The sequence below is a fragment of the Rhinatrema bivittatum genome, chromosome 4, assembly GCF_901001135.1.
Source record: "Rhinatrema bivittatum chromosome 4, aRhiBiv1.1, whole genome shotgun sequence".
NCBI classification, from domain to species: Eukaryota; Metazoa; Chordata; class Amphibia; order Gymnophiona; family Rhinatrematidae; genus Rhinatrema; species Rhinatrema bivittatum.
Genome location: NC_042618.1, coordinates 191,537,507 through 191,558,148, shown reverse-complemented (window position 1 = coordinate 191,558,148; position 20,642 = coordinate 191,537,507). Strand labels below are relative to the sequence as shown.

At 44.6% G+C, this 20,642-nt stretch overlaps 1 protein-coding gene across 1 annotated transcript in view; it reads left to right on the top strand.

Annotated features, from left to right (window-relative positions):
* STAB1 (stabilin 1) overlaps positions 1–20,642 on the top strand; it is a 335,521-nt gene that overhangs the window by 111,674 nt on the left and 203,205 nt on the right. Inside the window, exons 23-27 of the mRNA XM_029599456.1 lie at positions 2,454–2,640; positions 5,378–5,471; positions 18,495–18,653; positions 19,433–19,528; positions 20,468–20,563. Coding sequence (XP_029455316.1) covers positions 2,454–2,640; positions 5,378–5,471; positions 18,495–18,653; positions 19,433–19,528; positions 20,468–20,563 — 632 coding nt within the window. The remainder of the gene's footprint in view (positions 1–2,453; positions 2,641–5,377; positions 5,472–18,494; positions 18,654–19,432; positions 19,529–20,467; positions 20,564–20,642) is intronic.

Here is a 20,642-nt window from a genome sequence, read left to right as displayed (position 1 = left end):
CATATGCATGTGTTTTCCATATCTTACAAAAGTTGAAAATATAAGGAATCTCTGGTTTCCTTACAATAATCTGTGTTTTAATTAGCTGGGGAGGTGCAGAGAGAATTTGTGCAGGGAGTTAGATTTTGCTTCCCCATGTAGGAGACTGAGATGGTATTGCGTTTGCCTTTTAACCACCAGGCACCATCTTGGGGTGTGGAATTTTTAGTTAGATTTTCTGAAGGCAGGAGTGCTCTGTCTTCTGTCTGTTGAATTTGCTAATTTAATGAAAAGGGGTTTTGCTGTTTTGACCTTCAAAGTCAGCCTATTAAACTGCTCTATTTCTGCCTGTGTTTACTCTTTTTGATCCATTTTTGGAGACTTTCCCCTTGAGAGCCTTCACAGAGGATTGGGGCATCCCTGTGTGTAAGATTAGATCAGAGGGTAGGGAAGATCCTTCAGTGTTCTATCCCTCCTCCAGGGGATAAACCTGTCAGTGACCTGATGCAGAGGAGTTTCAACCTTAAATTCTTTCTTTGGGGACTATCTCCTCATTTTTGAGGCAAGGAAAATTGTCCACCCTTACTTTATTGGAGTGGACTGGGAGGGAACTGGGCAAATGCCCGATTGCGTCACCGTGTCAGAACTCGTGCACACATGGTGCATCTTTGAAAATGTACCCCTAAGTTTGTACCAGAGGCAGTGGAGGGTGAACTGACTTGCTCAAGGCCACAAGAAGCTACAGCAGGATTTGAACCCCGGCTTTCCTGATTTGCAACCTATCTGACATTGCTTACTGCTTCAGGAATTAAAACTTTATTAAGTGCTTGAGTAAAGAAAATGCACACTGACGTTCAACGCACATATTCACTCATGCCTTATTACTTTGACCCCTTAGATTGTAAACCCTCTTGGGGATCTACCAACTATTAGAGATGTGAATCGGAACCGGAATTGGTTCGGATTCCGGTTCTGATTCACATGTGGTTTTTTTTTCATTGGGCCCGATCGCGGTATTGTTTATCGGCTGCGCCCGAGCCGATAAACAAAAAACCCACCCCATCCCTTTAAAACTAATACCTTAGCTTCCTCCACCCTCCCGACCCCCCCAAAAAAAACTTTTTACAGGTACCTGGTGGTCCAGTGGGGGTCCCTGGAGCGATCTCCCACTCCCAGGCCGTCGGCTGCCACTAATCAAAATGGTGCCGATGGCCCTTTGCCCTCACCATGTGACAGGGTATCCGTGCCATTGGCCAGACCCTGTCACATGGTAGGAGCACTGGATGGCCTGCGCCATCTTGTGCTCCTACCATGTGACAGGGGCTGACCAATGGCACCGGTAGCCCCTGTGACATAGTAAGGACAAAGGCTATCGGCGCCATTTTGATTACTGGCAGCCGATGGCCCGAGTGCAGTAGATCACTCCCGGACCCCCGCTGGACCACCAGGGGCTTTTGGCAAGTCTTGGGGGACCCTCCTGACCCCCACAAGACTTGCCAAAAGTCCAGCGGGGGTCCGGGAGCGACCTCCTACACTCGAACCATCGGCTGCCAGTATTCAAAATGGCGCCGATAGCCTTTGCCCTTACTATGTCACAGGGGCTACCGGTGCCATTGATCAGCCCCTGTCACATGGTAGGAGCACAAGATAGCGCCGGCCATCCAGTGCTCCTACCATGTGACAGGCTCTGGCAATGGCACGGATACTCTGTCACATAGTAAGGGTAAAGGGCCATCGGCGCCATTTTGATTAGTGGCAGCCGATGGCCCGGGAGCGGGAGATCACTCCAGGGACCCCCACTGGACCACCAGGTACCTGTAAAATGTTTTTTGGGGGGTCGGGAGGGTGGGGGAAGCTAAGGGATTAGTTTTAAAGGGTTGGGGTGGGTTTAGGGGTTATTTTTGTGTGCCGTTTTTCCCGCCCTCCTCCAAAACAATAAGAGAACCCCCACGATCAATATCGTGGGGTTTTCCTATCGTTTTGGGGGAGCCCCCGATTTCTGATGATTTTGAAAATATCGTCCGATATTTTCAATCGTCCGAAGCCCGATTCACATCCCTACCAACTATATCTAATCATAACTTGCCTTGAGCTTGGATTTGGAAAGGTAAATAATTAAATCCAAATCCAGTTCAAATACCATGTGTACATTTACCTATGTATGGGCAGGTACAATCTTCAAAATGCATTATTATGCTGGAAACATGCATTTACCCATGTAAAAATTTTAATTATCGTCCATTAAATATTTTATGTTAGAGCACAGAGCTAGAACCCTAAATCGGGCTTACTTGGCTTCCCTTAGCCATGGTTTATCATGAGAAAGTCTTTTAGGAGCCCTGTCCTCAGTGCCCTGTGTAAGCTCCTTTAGCAAAGGAATATTGTATCATAACTATACAAATGATTTTGTCAGCATTGATGGTGCAACATGCAGAAGAAGAATAGTTGATATTTTTTTTCTATGTGTCTGACAGATTGTCAGTGTGTACATGGAATCTGTGATAATAGGCCTGGAAGTGATGGGGTGTGTCGATCTGGTTCCTGTAAAGCTGGATACACAGGGGAATTCTGTGATAGAAGAGCTGAACCTTGTGGCCCATCTACCTTATCTCTATACTGCCACCAGCATGCTCTCTGCGAGTCTAGAAGAAACTCCACAAGGTAGAGTCTTTGGACATTCAAGATGTTTTGGACTAATTCCTGTTTTGTAAAGGGATCCAAACTGAATTGCCATGGAGTTATTTAAGAATAGCCACAGGGAAAATTTTAAGAAGCATTTGTGTATATGTTGATGCTTCTTAAAATTTTGAGAATTGAACCCTATGTAATCAAAGAGTTTTGTTACTATTGCCTTCCATAACCAACATGACTACAGTTTACGAATTGATAGCAGTTTTCCAACCTTAGTCAGGTTTTCCTATAGTTTGACCCTTTTGTCACATACATGGAGGAACACACTATGTATGTGACAAAAGGGTCAAACTACAGGAAAACCTGACTAAGGTTGGAAAACTGCTATCAATTCGTAAACTGTAGTCATGTTGGTTATGGAAGGCAATAGTAACAAAACTCTTTGATTACATAGGGTTCAATTCTCAAAATTGTAGGTGCTTAACTTTGGGAGTTACATTAGGCACCTAAATCTGGCCCTTTGAAAATTGACTAGAGCCGAGTGCCTAAATTTAGGACCCTATATACGGCCCATGTGCAAACAACGGGAGATACACGTGTGGTTGGGCCATTTGTATGCCGAACGCATTTTAGAAACAGCCCGGCCACGTGCTTATCTCCCGATATGCGCAAAGGTGCCTTACTCTGTAAAAGGGATGGGGTGGGGCCTGGCTGGGACAGCATTATTAGGCTGCCAACGCTCAGAACTTACCCCTGCTCCATTGAGCGGGTAAGTTCTTAAACAAAAAATCTAAGGTAGTTAGGGTAGGTTTAGGGGTTGGGGAGAAGAGGAGAAAAGGGAAGAAGGCTAGGTAGGGGGATAGGACTGGGAGGGAACTGGGGTAGGCCTACTCGCATCGCCGTGTGGGTTTTACAGATATTCCCCCCCCCCCCCCCCGAACGCAAGTTGTGACCCGCGCATACATGCATGCACCAGTACCAAATTGGCACGTCCATGTGCGCGCACCAAGAACTGTGAGCACATGGATGCATGTGCGGCCCTTTGACAATCTACCTTATAGTGAGCAGCTATAGGGGCAGAGTTAGAGTTGAGGAAAGAAGTTTAGGTGCTCAGTACAGATTTTCAGCACTAGGCTCCTAAATCTAGGCAACTGAATTACAGACATAGTTTAAGTTTTTGGGTCCTAAATTTAACTGAGTTTTTAGGTAAAAACTTGGGTCTCTAAATGAAGCACTAAGCATTTTTTGAAAATTGCCCCACCTCAGTAACATTTTACATGACGAGAGAGAAAGACCAATCGCCCCAGCTAATCCTGTGTGATTTGATACATAAAATCTTGAAAACATACAATGCAGTCTATTGCTTTTTATTAGTTCCTTCCTGTAAAGTATAAATTATGAACATTTTGAAAGTATGAACTCTGATAAAAAAAAAAATTAAAATACTGTTCCCGCAGGCAGACATTCCATATTAATAATGACATTCTTATTAAGCAGAATGCCTCTGTGTTAGTTGAATTGCATATTACAGTTTTGCATAATATCTTGAAAAATGGAAGATATTTTTGGCTTGATGGCACAGTTTTGTTAGCATAGCTTTCCGTCCTCTGCACAATTACAGCCTGAGCTGGTAGATGTTCTTCTTTCAGGATAGATGCCTGGCAATTGGAGAGAATTTCTATCCCTAACTGAACATTTCTAATCTGAAATCATCTCCTCCACCTTCTCCTGAGCTCTGGAAAGATAATTCAGTTCCTGGAGGGCAGGTTCCTGGTGGTACCCATCCGAAGGAAACTCTCTTTCTTCCCTCTTGTCCTGGTCACAAATCAGTGATGAGATGGGCTGCAGAGGTCACAGATTTATTGTAATCTCTTGTATGATGTGAACAGTTCTATGGCCGCCAGACTGAGGTAGCTAATTCATTTCATATAGGGTCTTTTTTTTTTTTTTAAGTCCCTACTAACCTGAAATGGATCTGTCTAGAGGTGAAAGGTTCTGTAATGCTGTGGCAATTCCCTTAAGCCATCCATTTTCCTCGGATGGAAACCAAATGGGCCTCTTGCCACCAGAAGCAGCTCCTCCTAAGCCTTAAAGGGAAACTGTTGTGTTTATTTTTTATTCAAAATATATTTCTAGCTACAAACCCTATCAGATCGTTCTACAACACCATTACTTCAAAAATAATAAAACTGCCCCATTGTAACCTGTTCTCTAAAAAAAAAAAAAAAAAAAGAAAAACTAACATCATTGTTTGCTTTTCTCCATTGGTTTTCATATACTCCAAACTATGGTGTTATCAGCTGTGCAACAGTTTCTTCCTCTGCAATTGCATTAAACAATAAAGGCTCCTTAGGGGACACCATTCTGTCAACCAGAGAGATCCCTTTTCCTGACCCTATTAATTAAGATGTCAAAGGATCTGGGGTGTTTAACCAATCCAGTGTCTTCATCCCCTCTCTGCTGCTTTGCAGTGCAGGGTTCTAGTGGCTGTGTTAGGAAACTGAATCATTTGTGGGCTGGGATATCTTTAATTGCACAGGCATTAGCATTGTCCATGGATGATGATGATGTGCAAGAAATTCTGAGACCACACAGGTCTCTTCTTCAGAAAGAATCAGCTCTGAAGAAGGAAGAGTCCATATGATCTGAAGAGCTCCTGCAGACCACGTTTGCCTAAGTCGTAATGTTGGTATTAAGTGCCTGTCAGTAAGTGTAATTATTTCCTTATTTTGAGTTTTCTCCTCTGTGAATTGGTTTTCCACTCCAGATGTGTCTGTGCAAATGGGTACGAGGGGAATGGCTTCTCCTGTCAGCCCGTAGACCTGTGTAGGAAGCCTGAAAGAGGTGGCTGCTCTGCAAATGTAAGTACTAATGATTGGTCTTCTAAGTCGGGGGTGGGCAAGCTTTTGGGCTGAATGCTGATTAGAGATGTGAATCGTGTGCCCGATCGTCTTAACGATCGGGTTCGGTTAGAGGGGGGAAAAAATCTGATCGTGGGTGATGTGAATCGGAATTGGTTCCGATTCACATCGTTATTTTTTTTGTAGTGAGGCCCGACCCTTTAATATTAACCCCTTACCTTCCCCCACCCTCCCGAACCCCCCCAAAACTTTTTACGAGTACCTGGTGGTCCAGGGGGGGCGCGGGGACCGATCTCCTGCTCTCGGTCCATCAGCACCATTTTGGCCCTATAAAAAAAAAAACCCACCCGACCCTTTAAAAATGACCCCTTAGCTTCCCCCATCGGCCCTTTACCATCGGCAAAGGGCCATCGGCGCCACTCATAAAGATGGCGCCGATGGCCCTTTGCCCTTACCATATGACAGGGTATCTGTGCCATTGGCCGGCCCCTGTCACATGGTAGGAGCACTGGCTGGCTGGTGCCATCTTTAAAGATGGCCACCCCCCCTGGACCACCAGGTACTCGTAAAAAGTTTTGGGGGGGTTCGGGAGGGTGGAGGAAGGTAAGGGATTCGTTTTATAGGGTCGGGGTGGGTTTAGGGTTTTTTTTGGTGTGCCGGTTTTCCCCGCCCTCCCCCCTCCCCCGATTTACGATTTTTCACGATAAATCGGGGGAATTTCTATTGTATCGCGACTCTTAACGATTTTTGACGATTTAAAATATATCTGACGATTGTTTTAAATCGTCAAAAAATGATTCACATCCCTAATGCTGATAGAGATAATGAAGGGCCCCTTCGATATAAGACAGCCTTGGTGGTCACGTTCCCGCTTTCTGTCAAAATGCTGCCTCCTCCAGAGTCGAGGGAGATGAATTATTCCACCTTCCTCTGGAGGGAGGAGGAGTCCCGCCGCTATCCTGCCTCCATGATGTTCCTCAGCCCAGCCGCCTAGCACACCCTTCGCTTTCCATTGCTGGTGCCATGATTGTGGTCTCTCTGTAATGGTGTAGCCCTTAAGCGCCTGTGCTGGAGCCTCCAGTGGTTCTGCCTAGGTCGTTGAGGAAAAGTAAGCTCTGGGGAGAGATCCTAGAGAGGGGAGAGTAAGTGAGGAGGGAGAACTTGCAGTGAGGAGGTCGTTCAGGAGTCAAGAGGAGGTTCAGCTGACACTATGTGCCAGGTGGAGGGAAAGTAGCAACCTAGCTGGGCTGTCCCTGCTAATGGGAGGAACATGGAATCCCTATGAAATAACTGTCCCTCTCCGGAAGCCCAGGATATCAGTGAAAGGAAGGAGTGCTTAGAAGATCCTTCAAGGGAACTCCTCAGGGCTGGTTATCCCAGTACCATGGATCAGTCAATACAGAGATTTGTTCCAACCCTTTTTGAATATCAAGTAAAGACTGAATAAATCACATTAGACAAGACTTTCCTCAATATTGGACTACTGTTTACTTTATTGTGAAGAAATTGAGAACTGTGAAGTTCAGTTCGTTGATAAAGTGTCTGCTGTGTTGAACTGTGAGCGTAGAGACCAGTTTTGGAAGTACATGGGAGTGCTAGTCTACTTTACTGGAGAAGTTAAGTGCTAGAAAATACATGCATGGACGAGTAAAGAGAATATCTCCCTGCTATTCAGCAATCCCTTAAAGTCCAGGTGAAGATCTACCAACCATTCAGTCTCCCCCTTGTATCCATCCCTGAATAACAGGTTACACAACTATTTCCAAAACTTGTGGGCATGCTGTGCTAATCTAGTGTTTCGCAAGGTTAGCACAGCCAGCCCTTGGATTTAGAAAATGATCATAGTTATGGAACTGGAAAGCAAGCGTCACGCCAAAAGGAAGGTGTTTGCATGCCAGGGGATCCTCTAAGAAATAAACTATTTACCGAAGAGACTCGGACCTCTTATTTTCTGATTTGTTCAGACCCTAAACTAGAGATGTGTGAACATTTTCACTCCAGAAGCCAGGGGAAGTCATTTTCAAAGGAGTTGCGCACATAAATGTAGCATAGTATCACAGCAGTTTTCAAAGGCCCGTTTACACGCAAAAAGGTAGATTTTAAGACCCGTGCGCGGGCGTCCATGTGCCCGTTACAAAATCACCTACCCGTGTGCCCAGACCCCAGCCCGTTCTTCTTTTTCAAAACTCCTTCACAATGCGCGTATCGTGCGCGCACAGCCCAACCATGCACGTATCTCCCCTTTTCACTACGCGTAGCGCTTTGAAAATTAGCCCTAATATGTGCATTTACTCGTGTAAAACCTACTGACCATTAAAAAGGCACATTTTGTAGCAGTTTTCAAAAGCCCATACAAAGTGCATTTACATATATATACAATCCAGTTTTAAGCACGTAAATCCTATTGAAAATTACCCCAAAGTGTGCCAATTGGAATTTTCACCCTTCAAAATTATTCAGGAACAATACTGCCCTTGGCCTTAATATTTCAGCCTCAGCTCATAGAACCATTTTATAAATGATCCATTGGAATTCACATTGGATTTTTGCAAGAATTTACCATTAATTTCATGAGAAATTGCCACTTCTTCTTTCATCCAATATCATAAGATATTAAGGGGTAAATTTTAAAAGATACGCCTGGGCATCCATGTGCACGCGCGCTACCCGCTTTATAAAATAGGCCCGACGTGCGTAAAAACCCCCCCCCCCCCCCCCACGCGCGGAAATCCTTGAAAATCTGCCCCTAATTGTTTACATTAAATTCTGCAGCAAGAGTTTTCACTAAGATATCAATTTGTCTCAAAATTATTTGCCACATGGAAAATGTTACTTTGTGTGCACTTTTTTTTAAAGTTAAGATGTATTCCTGTGTCTGCTCATTTAAGACAGAGCAAGGGATGGAGTGAACATAAGAAGTGCCAAGCTGGGTCAGACCAAGGTCCATTGGGGGCCAGCATCCTGCTTATGGCAGTGGCCAGTCCGGGTAACAAGTACCTGGAAGATTCACAATAGTTGATCTATTTCTTGGCTTTCCCAAGTCTTTCTGGCTAATAACTGAGTATCTACTTTTCTTTCAGGAAGTTGTCAACCTTCATTTGAACACCACACTGTTAATTGCCTTGACCACATCCTATGGCAACAGATTCCATAGCTTGATTGGGCGCTGAGTTAAAAAAAAATACTTCCTACAATTTATTTAAAATCTGCCTGTTGCTAGTTTCATGAAGTCCCTTAGTCCTAGTGTTATTCAAAAGTGTTAATAACCGATCCCTCCTTTCCCATTGCACCCCACTCATGATTATATATATATATATATATCCATAATGTCCCTTCTCGGTCATCTCTTCTCCAAGCTAAAGACCGTAATCTATTTAGCCTTTCGCTGTAAGGGAACTTTTCCATCCCCTTCATCATTTTGCCCTTCTCTGTACCTTTCGTATGTCTGCTGTGTCTTTTTGAGATGGAACAACCAAAACTGCTCACAATACCCAATAGGCAATCATACCATGGATCTATACAAAGGTATTATGATATTCTCAGTTGTGCTTTCTACTCCTTTCTAAATAATTCTTAATATTCTGTTTGCCTTTTTGTCCACTGCTGCATACTGAGCCGAAGGTTTCAAGGTATTGTCCACAAGGACTCCGAGGTCCTTTTCCTGGATAGTGATTCCTGACCATCACTGCGGGCCTTTAGAATGGATTATTTTTCCCTACATGCATTACTTTGCACTTGTCCACATTAAATTGCATCTGCCATTTAGAAGCCCAGTCTCAGAAGGCCCTTCTGCAGTTCTTCACAATCCGCTGCTGTTTTAACAACTTGAAACAATTTTGGGTCCTCTGCAAATTTGGTCACCTCACTCATTCCTTTCTCAAGATCATTTATTAATATGCTGAATAGCACAGATCCCAATACAGACTCCTGGGGAACTCCACTAATGAACTTTCGCCATTTGGAAAACTGATCATTTAGTCCTATTCTCTGTATCCTGTCTTTTATCCAGACACCAATCCACAATAGAACACTGCCTCCTATTCCATGAGCTCCCAATTTCTTGAGGAATATCTCTTGAGGGACTTTGCCAAATGCCTTCTGAAAATCCAAATACACTATATCACCAAGTTACCTTTATTTTAATGCTTATTTGCACCTTCAAAAAACCTAGCAAATTGGTAAGGCAAGACTTCCCTTTGCAAAAACATTGCTGACTCTCTTCAATTAAACCATGTCTATCTTTGTGGTCAGTAACTCTGTATTTTGCAATAGCTTCTACCATTTTGACTGGCGCCGATGTCAGGGTCACTGGTCTATAATTTTCCAGATTACCCCTGGAGCCTTTTTTAAAAATTGGCGTCACATTGGCCATTCTCTAGTCTTCAGGTCCTGTGGCTGCTTTAAATGAATGATTGGAAATCACCAGAAACAGGCCTGCAGTTTCAACGTTCCTTCAGAACTCTGGGGCAAATATCATCTGTATCCAGTCATTTGTTAATCCTTAGTCTGTCAGTCTGAGTTGTTATATCCTCCAGTTTCACAGCAATTTCATTTCAACACTCAGTGTCATCACCATCAAAAAATGTTTCTAGTGAGGATATGACCCTGACATCCTCTTCATAAAACAATGCATTTAGTTTTTCTGCTATTTCCTTTTCTCCCTGAGCACCCTTTTTACCCCTTGGGCATCTAGTGGCCTAACTGACTACCTCACAGGCTTTTTGCTTCGAATGTACCTGAAAAGGGTTTTATTTGTTTCTACTCTGTGGAAAGCTACTTTTCAAATTCTCTCTTGGCCTTCTTAATTACTTTTTTACATCTAACGTGCCAGTACTTATGTTCTTCCCCATTTTCCTCATGTGAGTCTGCTTTCCATTTATTGAACAATGTCCTTTTGGCTTTCATTGTCTCTTTCACCTTACTGTTAAACCACGTAGGTAGTTGTTCGTTTTTCCTTTGACCTGTTCTAATGCAATGAATACATTTTGTCTGGGGGTCAAGGATGATAATTTTAAACCACGTCCATGCCTCCTGCAAGTTTTTTGCCTTGTAAATCACTCCTTTTAGGTTTTTTTCTAACAATTTTCCTTCTTGCACAGAGTGCACAGAAGTAAAACCCGCTGAGACATTTTTCTCATCTTTAAAAAGAGCCTTTTTTAATTGGGCATATATGTCATGTCAGAATTTTAAGGCATAGTTCCCTATAACACTCTTCCATCGAGGCGGTATTCATGTTATATGGAATGCATGGAGAAAGCCACCAGAGATTCAAAGATTTTATTCTATCTTGCACATAGACGTTCTCATCACAGTAGACTTGCCTCTCTCTGGACAGTGCTGTCTCATCCTAAAGAATGGATCTGTATTTGGATTCTGTAGAGGAAATCAACGTATGGCAACCTGTCGGTGGGGGAGGGGGGATGGAGAGAGGCCAGGAAGAAATCAAGACAAAATGAGGTCCATGTTCATAGGGGTTTTTTAATTACCCAGACAAACCTGAACTTTAAATTTCCTGCCTCTCTAACTGTATAAATTTTACCCAGATAAGTCATTACCTGGATAAAATGTATCCTGTTGAATTGGGGCATTCTGGGATGGGGGTAAGTTATCCCGATAGGTCTGGCCATGGTACAGAGAGGTCCTAAAGCTATCTGAGTACATGTACCCAGATAACTTTAACCTAAACCTGCTATGTTCCAAATATAGCCTATTAAGTAACATAAATAAATAAACCACCTTTCAGGGCCAGAGGGCCCAGCCCCTCACACTCACATTACCTAAAACGATTAAAAATCATATTGAGGTAGAACACCCAATACCCACAAAGCTCTCCAAAAGAATTAAAAGAAGGTGTAGGCCATAGCGGCCCGAGGGCTCTCCCATATGAAAAATCTCAGGCTAGCTCTGGGCTTTCCCCCCTCTCTCGCCAACTTCATCTTCCCCATCCACCCATAATCCTATTCCCACCCCCTCGCTCCCCGACCCACCTGGAAACACCTCAGTCCTCCAAAACCATCGGAAGAGCAGTAAAGCCATATTGCATTACAGCGACACTGGTAAAATGCCAGCTAGAGCAGGGACCAGTGTTGCTCTGACGGCAGTGCTGGATGCTGCTGGAAGCAGTACAAACGTACCGTGCTCTTGGCGGCCTTGAGGATTTCTGGTTGCTGAGAAAGAGTGGAGGTAAGGGTGGCAGGTGGATGGAAAGGGTTGTTTGTTGGGGTAGGAGAGGGTTCCAGAGCCAACCTGAGATTTTTTATATGGGAGGAGGCCCTTGGGCTGGTAGGGTCCGCACCTTCCTTTAACTCTTTGGTGGGGGGATCTGAGCGCTATTGCCGGATATGATTTTACATTTTTGGGTAGTGGGAGGTAGGGGATCAGGCCTGCTAGCCCAATGGTGGTTTTTTTTCTTTTACTTAACAGCAGGGAAAATACCTTTCAAAGAAATGAGAGTATATGGTTGTGAGTAGATCTAACAAGTATTTTATAGCCCACGTGCATGGTGTATGCGTATTTTATAATACAACACATGTACGTATGTAGGCTTGCACTTGAATACATGCAATGCTTTGAAACCATGTGTATCAATGCATTAAACCTGCACACTTTTCCTACCTATTTTATATATTTTACACGCAAAAATAAAGTAGGACATACTTGCATGTCAGCCAATTTTAAAACATGTGCATGTAGATGAAAATAACCAGTTTACCAATTAGTCCACCAGTTCATCCAGTCCTCCTCCAGGTCATTGAGACCTTCTTGGATCTTCAGCCTGAACCCTCCCGTTCATTCAGACCTCCCACCCTGTCAATACCACACAATAAACTCATTCAGTATTCACGCCAGATAATTAGCAGGTGTAAAATTCTGCCAGTAAGTTGGCAAATGTACACACGTGTCTTTTAAAATAACAACTTGCACACATAAGTAGTGGCCCAGCTCCAGAATGCCCCAAGGCTCTCCATTTCTATGCTCATGAATATGCATGCAAAAGTAAAAATACACGCATATGTTCCACTTTCCTAAAATACCGAATACACGAGTAGAGGCTACTTATGTGTATGCATGCTCATTGTTATGAATGTAAAGTTTTGAAACCCCACCACCTCCACCACCATGTTGAATATATCCAGATAAGGTTAAAGTTCTCCGGGTAACTTTAGCTGAGTCTATTCAGTGGGAGACTCATCTTGCTGAATTCCAGTGACAATTTCTCTAGCTAATCATGGCCAGGTAACTTGTCCGCCTCCCACTTTTCAGAGTACTGACTTCAGTGGTCTCTCTTTACAGTAGAAGAGCTCCGTTAGCTCTGTCTCATTCATCCTACACAGCATGAACGTCCTGCTCTCAGGACAGTGCCACTTCACTTCAGTTCTGAGTTTCTCGGTGCCACTTTGCTTTCTATTGCATGGCTAGTTTTGTGCCAGGTATTACAGCACTATTGGTTATCTGCCTATTTATTGGCCTTCTGCACGTTTGTGGTTTTGATTTGGTGATGTAACTCTTTCCATTCAGTCTGTATATATTTGGGTATGGATTTTAGATTTAGTAACTCGCCTTTACCAGATTTGAGCTCAAGGGTTGTTACAGTTCAGGTACTATAGTTCCCTTTCCAAAACGACTTACAATCGAAGTCGTACCTGTCCTACATTTATAGTCCTAGATTTCATGTGGACAGGCCTTCTGCCTTGCCGCCCCCCATCGTGCCGACATACCCCCCTGCCCCCGGTCGCAGCCCCAGCTCCTACTGCTTGTGAGCGGCAGCAGCAAAGAGGAGAGTGGGGATTCGCACCCTCTAGTGGCTGCCGCCGTGCTTTCACCGGCCCTGCATGTGGATTACAGGTAAGCAGGGCAGGATAATTAAAAAGTGTCAAATGAGGTTCTAGAGCAGTGGTTCTCAACCTTTCTAATGCCGTGACCCCGAAATACAGTTCCTCATGTTGCGGTGACCCCTTGCCCCGCCCTTGCCCCGCCCTCGCAGGGCAAGGGCGGGGTGAGGGTGGGGCTTTGGTCATATGGGGGCGGGGTTATGGATGGGGTTGGATTTTAGTGCATACTTATTTATTGACATTTATAAACAGAACCACCATTCCTCATAAAAATAAAATAAATAAATAAATAAATAAAATTAAAAAACATAAAGCATCAGTTATAATAGTAAAACCATACTAATAAAAGAATATTTTAAAATTACTGATAAATAGAATTTCTATTAATTAAAATCATATACATTTTTATAATTTCCCACACACCAATAATATTTCAAAACAGCACATATATCAAATAACACACAATAATTAAAACTAATAAGGATTTTAAAAAGCCCCTGCTGTCCATACATGGGAGCTCTTGATTTCCAGTCACCCTGATATTGTCGAGGATTAGGAGGTTATCCTCTCTCTCTCACACATACACTCACATGTCCATTCTCTCTCTCATACACTGTCACATACTTACACATTCATGCTCTTATACCCACCATAACCTCTCACTCTCACAGACACTGATACACTCTCAGGGTGTAAGACACTCTCTCCCCCCCCCCCCCCCCCCCCCCCACTCACACACACTCTTACTCCCCTGGATTTTCTCATACACACTCATGCTCTCACTCTTACTGGCTCCCTCACAACCTCAGAGCCTCTCAGATAAAACTCTATGCAGCAGAAATAATGCTGAATGTTGAGAATTGTGTTATGCAGACTAATCTGGAAAATGCACTAATTTCTACATGAGTCATAATGAATCAGTCCTCAGCTGCAGGCATCAATTGATTATCCTGGCTCCCTTTATGTTTGCCAAATACAGTTCATGTGTAACAGCAATCCTAATTCTCCACCAGATCAAGCTGATTTCACATCCCACTTCATACTTTGTCACCTTCAGCTGAGTCAAACAATTAATCTAATTACTGCCACTGCTGCCACGTGGCTATTGGGGAGACACTGATTGCTGCTATTGGCACTGAAGCCCATTCTGCTGCCTCCTCTGTGCAGGCCCCGTGGGTTTCCACTTCCTCCATGTTGATCTCGTACATTGTGAGATCCGCATAGAGAAAGTGCTACTCTTGCACATTCCCAAAGATTACATGTGCCAATCAGTAAAAAGTATTTTTTTTTACATCTGCTTCCCTTTCTAATTTTTTGCCATTTCCTTTTATATTGCCTTTTTTTCTATTTCTTTTCTCTCCACCTGTCTTCTTCCCTCAAACACACAGTCAGGTTCTCATTCTCACATGCATTTCTCTCTCACACACACATACACAGGCTCTCACTGGCACAGGCTATCTGAGTCTCACACTCAGGCTCTCTCACACCCCCACATGCTGCCTTGCTCAAGCACAGGCTCTCACTCTTACATGCTGTCTCTTTCACACACAGAGAGGCTCTCACATGCTGTCTCTGCAAACACACACAGTCTCTCAACTCATCTCATACTCGCACACACCTTCTCTCACCTCTGGGCCTCTTCTTTACGGGTTGCCATAGGATGGGCTCTGCAGTGGCCCTAGTCTTCCCGGCCCCGCTGCTCCTCTTCTGCACGCGGCTGAAGCGCCTCTTCTACCCACGCGGCTGACGCGCCTCCTCCTTCCTCCCCATGCGGCTTCGGCAACATTTGTCTTCCAGGGCAGGGCAGGCAGGAAGGCAGTAGGAGGAGCACCTGCAGTGGCTGATACACCTCCTTCCTGCCTGCGCGGCTCCAGCAACATTCGTCACTGCGACGCGCTACCTTTTTGGGCCATGTCTCTTCTCTTTTGGGGTTGGAGGAGGCAGGTCGCCAGCTTCGCCCCGCCTCCCCGCAGCAGCCGTGGCGCCACGGACCGGCAAAAAACCCCAACGGCCCGGTACTGGTCCGCGGACCGGTGGTTGGGCACCTGCTTTAGGCGCAGGGCCGGTGCAAGGGTATTAGGCGCCCTAGGCGAAACGTCAGCTATGCCGCCCCCCCCCCCCCGCCTCCACACACAATTAACTTACATTGTGCATTAATGAAAATAACGAAGTCTGTATTTATAACAGAACACTTATTTGACATTTTTATGCCATGTAAACCATTGAGATGATTTGTCTTATCGACGGTATAGAAACTCTTTTATAAATAAATAAATAAAAATATATAAAATAAACATAAACCAAAGCTATACTTGTTGCTCAAACAAAAAAAGCAGACACATCACATAATATTAAATAATTAAAATGGCAGTCAATCAAGAAAAATGAACTTAAAAAGCCATCTTTACTTACCCCCTCCAGCAGCTCTCTTACTCTTCTTCCATGCAGGCTGTAGTACACACCAGAAGCAGTAGTGGCTAAGCTCTATACCAGGGGTCAGGAACCTTTTTGGCTGAGAGAGCCATAATCGCCACATATTTTAAAATGTAATTCCATGAGAGCCATACAATATGTTTAAAACTAAATAGAAGTAAATGTGTGCATTTTATGTAAGATCACACTTTTAAAGTACAATAAGTCTCTGAAAATATTACACCAGGCCTTAAGACACCAATACATCTCCTATTAGGAAAACGGACCAAGTCAGGCTGCTATAGAGTCCTACACAGAAACTACACGCCAGCAGAAAACCTCACCTGAATCACGTGCTGTCCCTCACCTAACATAGAATAAAGAGACCAAAACGCATAACAAGAAGCATGCAGAAAAAACTGAATTGGAAACTGCAACAAGCCAGAGTCTCTGTATGCAGTGTAACAAAGGAAAAAAGAAACATCACCCATCCTTATAAAACAAATCAAGAAATATAAAATCATCAGCAGTAAAACTGTACTAACAAAAAGAACATATTTCGAAACAGCTGATGAGTGGAATATCCAATAATTAAAAACTCATATAAAACATTTCCAGATACCAACAAAATATTTAAAAATAGCAGACACAAAGACCCAGTAATGAAAAATAATAAGGATACAAAAATTTTTTTGCTCTGCATACCTGGGAACATTTGATATCCAGGTGTCCTGAGATTGTTCTGAATTAGCAGGAGGTGGGGTGGTTTGCTTGGAACTTTCTCCTCTCTCAGTCACATACCAGCGCTCTCTCTCACACTGGCTCTCAATGACACACCTATACACACATGCTCTCAGTACTCACATAAACACATGTTTTTTCTCTCTCATATAGGCTCTTAATTACACATTTACACACATGCTGTCTATCTTTTCACGCTTACACACACACACACAGGCTTTCAATCACATAAATACATGCTGTCTTTTTCTCTCACACACAGACTCTCATTCACATGCTTACAAACATGTCCTCTCTCTCATTTACACACAGGCTCTCAATCACATACTCACATGCTCCGTCACCTAAATCAGCTCTCAATCACACACAGACAAACATGATCTCTCTCTCTCATTTAAACACATGCTCTCAATCACATTCTCACATGCTCCATCACCTAAACCAGCTGTCAATCAGACACAGACACACATGATCTCTCTCTTACTTATACACACAGGCTCTTAATCATACATACACATGATTTCTCTCACACACAAAGGATCTCAATCATACACACATACTCTTTCACACAAACTTACACATACAGGTTCCCAATGGTAAACTTACATTCATGCTCTCTCTCTCACAGGCAGGCTCTCAATCACAGACATACTCTCTTTCACATACACAGTCTCTCAATCATTCACATACATGCAATCTCTCACTCACACACACAGAATCTCAAACACACATGCTTGCTCGTTCATTCACTCTCTCTCTCCCCCACCCCAGGAACTCGCGGCAGCAACAGCCTCCTCCCAACGCTAACCTCTTCATTTTCAGCCCTCGCGGAGGCGGAGTCCCATCGGCCACGGTTGAAACTCCATTTTCCTCCGAGCCGCGCTGCAGTCTTCTTCCCGTCGGACACTAGCGTGGCCTCTTCTTCCCGCGCAGGCACCCGATGCTCTCCACTTCCTCTTCCGGGCCGCAGGAAGAAGAGAGCACGCCGGTGCCGCTGACTCAGCGGCACCGGCGTGCTCTCTTCTTCCGCGGCCCGGAAGAGGAAGTGGAGAGCATCGGGTGCCTGCGCGGGAAGACTCCCGCGCAGGCACCCGATGACTCCAGCGCTGGCACCCGGCTGACTCCAGTCGTGCCCGGCGTGCTCTCTTCTCCTCCCCCCCCCCCCCCCCGCGGCCCGGAAGAGGAAGTGGAGAGCATCGGGTGCCTGCGCGGAAGAAGAGACCACACTAGCGTGGTCTCTTCTTCCCACGCAGGCACCCGATGCTCTCCACTTCCTCTTCCGGACCACGGGGGGGGGGGCGGGAAGAAGAGAGCACGCCCGGTGCCGCTGACTCCAGCTGGCCTGCCGCGTTCCGCCCGGGCTGACAGCAAAGGACTCACATGCTTGAAAGCGTGGCTCTCTTAATTTTACCGGGGCAGTGCCGCCCCCGGGAAGCTGGCGCCCTAGGCGACCGCCTAGTGCTTCCGCCGGCCCTGTTTAGGCGACCCCTGCGTTTTGGTCGTTCGACCCCCGCCGGGGTCGCGACCCACAGGTTCAGAACCGCTGTTCTAGAGAATGAAGGAGCTCCTTACCACAGATGTTTCTATGAACAGTCTGTTTCCCCCTCCCCCCCCCCTTTTTTTTTTTTAAACTTCCATTCCCTTCTGCTCTGGAAATCCCTTTAAAAAAAAATAAAAGAATGTCTGCATCTTAGTCTAATTGTCATGTCAAGCAGCTGCTAGAACATGTATCAGTAAGACATGCTTTCACCTTCTCTCCCAGGGAACAAGAGTGGTAGAATTCCCCACTGTAGTCCCTATTACTGTTGATCCCATTTACTGAGCTCTCAAGATGGGACACAGGCTTTAATCATGCGTATGGTGGTCAGAGGACACGCGGCCTTAATTCCAAGCTAGCACACAGCCTGCAGCTATCCAAGCTTCCTTATTGCAGAGATGAGCTGGGAAGTCTTTTCTGATGATGTAAACTCCTTCCGCAAACAGAGCCAACGGCAATGGACTTGTTCACAGGATAATTAGATGTTGCTTATCTTCTCAGGCTATATGCAACACTACAGGCCCAGGCACTGCCATCTGCCAATGTAATGCAGGCTGGACGGGGGATGGGCAAGTCTGTGCCCCTATAGACAACTGTGCTTTGGAAGACAGGGGAAGCTGCCACAGGAATGCAGACTGCAGCTTTGTTGCACCTGGGCAGGTACATGCTCACTACAAGACCTGGCTTCATTTGGAAAAAAAGATGAATGATGCTTTCTTAATGCCTGTCTTTCACCTCCGTTCTCATCTCTTTTGCTTCCCCTGCCTAACTTCTCTTTTCCTTGTCTCTTTCACATTCCCTCTCATAGCTTCCCACTTCTCTTCATCCCCATCTCCGTTTCCTTTAACTCTAGTTACTTTTTGTCCTTGGGTGATAGGAAAATGATTGTATAATCAATTAGATTCCCTATCAGTACTGTCTCTAATGCTCATGGTTTTATCTCCATGGACCCAACATTGGAGGAGTATTACTCTGAGACATTACTGGATCTGATTGTTACATTGGGGCTGATGGAGAAGCTGTGCTGAGCTCACTGCGAGTCTTAACTCCCAGTTTATCAGGGGTTTTAACACCGGGGAAACCTGCGCTATAAAATCCACAGCAAGGTTAGGACATCTCATGTTGATTGCAGGGTAATAAGCCTTATTAGCTATTACCCTAGCACTACACCTGTTACTGTGGGAAATTTAAGTCCTGGTTTTATTACATGGGCAAAAAATGGAAGAGTACTTGGAAAGGAAAGGCTTCTATTGAGCCCAAATTAGCCATCTGTCTAGCTGTTTATTATTTTATTGATTTATCTATGTGACAACAAAAGACATACCAAAATAAATGCATGCCTAAATGAAGCAGAGCTCAGTGGAACAGAATAGGTGCTTTCAAAACCTGAGTAGGTCAGATCCTTGGCAGTGAAGCACCTGTGTCCTGTCTCTTTTCAGAACTCATGCACATGTAAGAGGGGCTATGCCGGGGATGGGATTTTGTGTGATGCCGTGAATCCGTGTCTGGAAAACAATGGTGGCTGCCATGATATGGTAAGTAGGGCCCACACCCCATACAAGAGGCGTTCCTCTTCATATTACAGCAAAAAAAATACCTTGTTATTTACTGCATTGTCTAAGTATTTTACAAAAGGATATACTCTATCTGTGATCCTAGGGCCACAGTATTTCCAAGCACTTTCTGAGCAGAGGGCCTCAGAAACACACCCATGGTCATATCTGAGGTGGATGGCTGTCTTGCTTTTCAGTTCAGTCCTCTGGCATGAGTGCCTGTGCTGGGAGAAGGAATAAAGTTGTTGGTCTGGTTATAAACCAATTAGTTTCCTCAGCTGAAGCTCAGGGATTTCAAATGACTTACCCAAGGTCACATAGAATTAATTGAAGGGGGTTATCAGTTCGGGATTTTTCTTGACTGTTCAGTGCTTTGACCACTAGCCCATATTCTTCCACCAGAACCATACAATAAAAATTATATATATATTTGTATTTATATCATGCTTATTAGTGAGTGCTATATATTTATACAATATAGTCTACCTGGGTGCAATGTCCCTGTTGCCAAACATCTTAAAATCTAAGTGTAAGCAAAGGGAGGATAAGTATATTGTTCTGTGCCACACATGAGTGGTAAAGAGGGGAAGATCAAATGGGTTGCAAGGTTTGCAGTGCTGCATTCTACCTGTGATACTACAGTGACATAATCTCCTCCTAGTTTTTTACTCCTGGTAAATTTCCAGGAAAGTGGGCAGCTAGTAAGGCATAGGCAAATATCTAAATCCAAGATGCTAAGGGGAAATACCTCATTTTTCGGGAAGGTCTGGCATGGGGAAGATGGTGAAGGAGAGAGGGCATGGAGGGGGGGGGGAGGGAAGAAGCTGGGGTTTTTTGTCACCTTGGTCCCCCCAGTCTTGCAGAAGATTGACTCCCAAAGAAAGAGACCTTATAGCCCTGTGGTGATTCTATTCTCTCTAGGCTGAATGTAAGCCCCTTGGAGGAGGTGAGAGGACCTGCGTTTGTCCTGACGGTTTTGCAGGCGATGGCATGACATGCTACGGAGACATCCTAGCAGTAAGTGGAACCTGAGAATTCAAACCACACTGTTTACTGGGGGGGGGGGGATTTTTCAAAGGGATTTATGAGGGCAAAA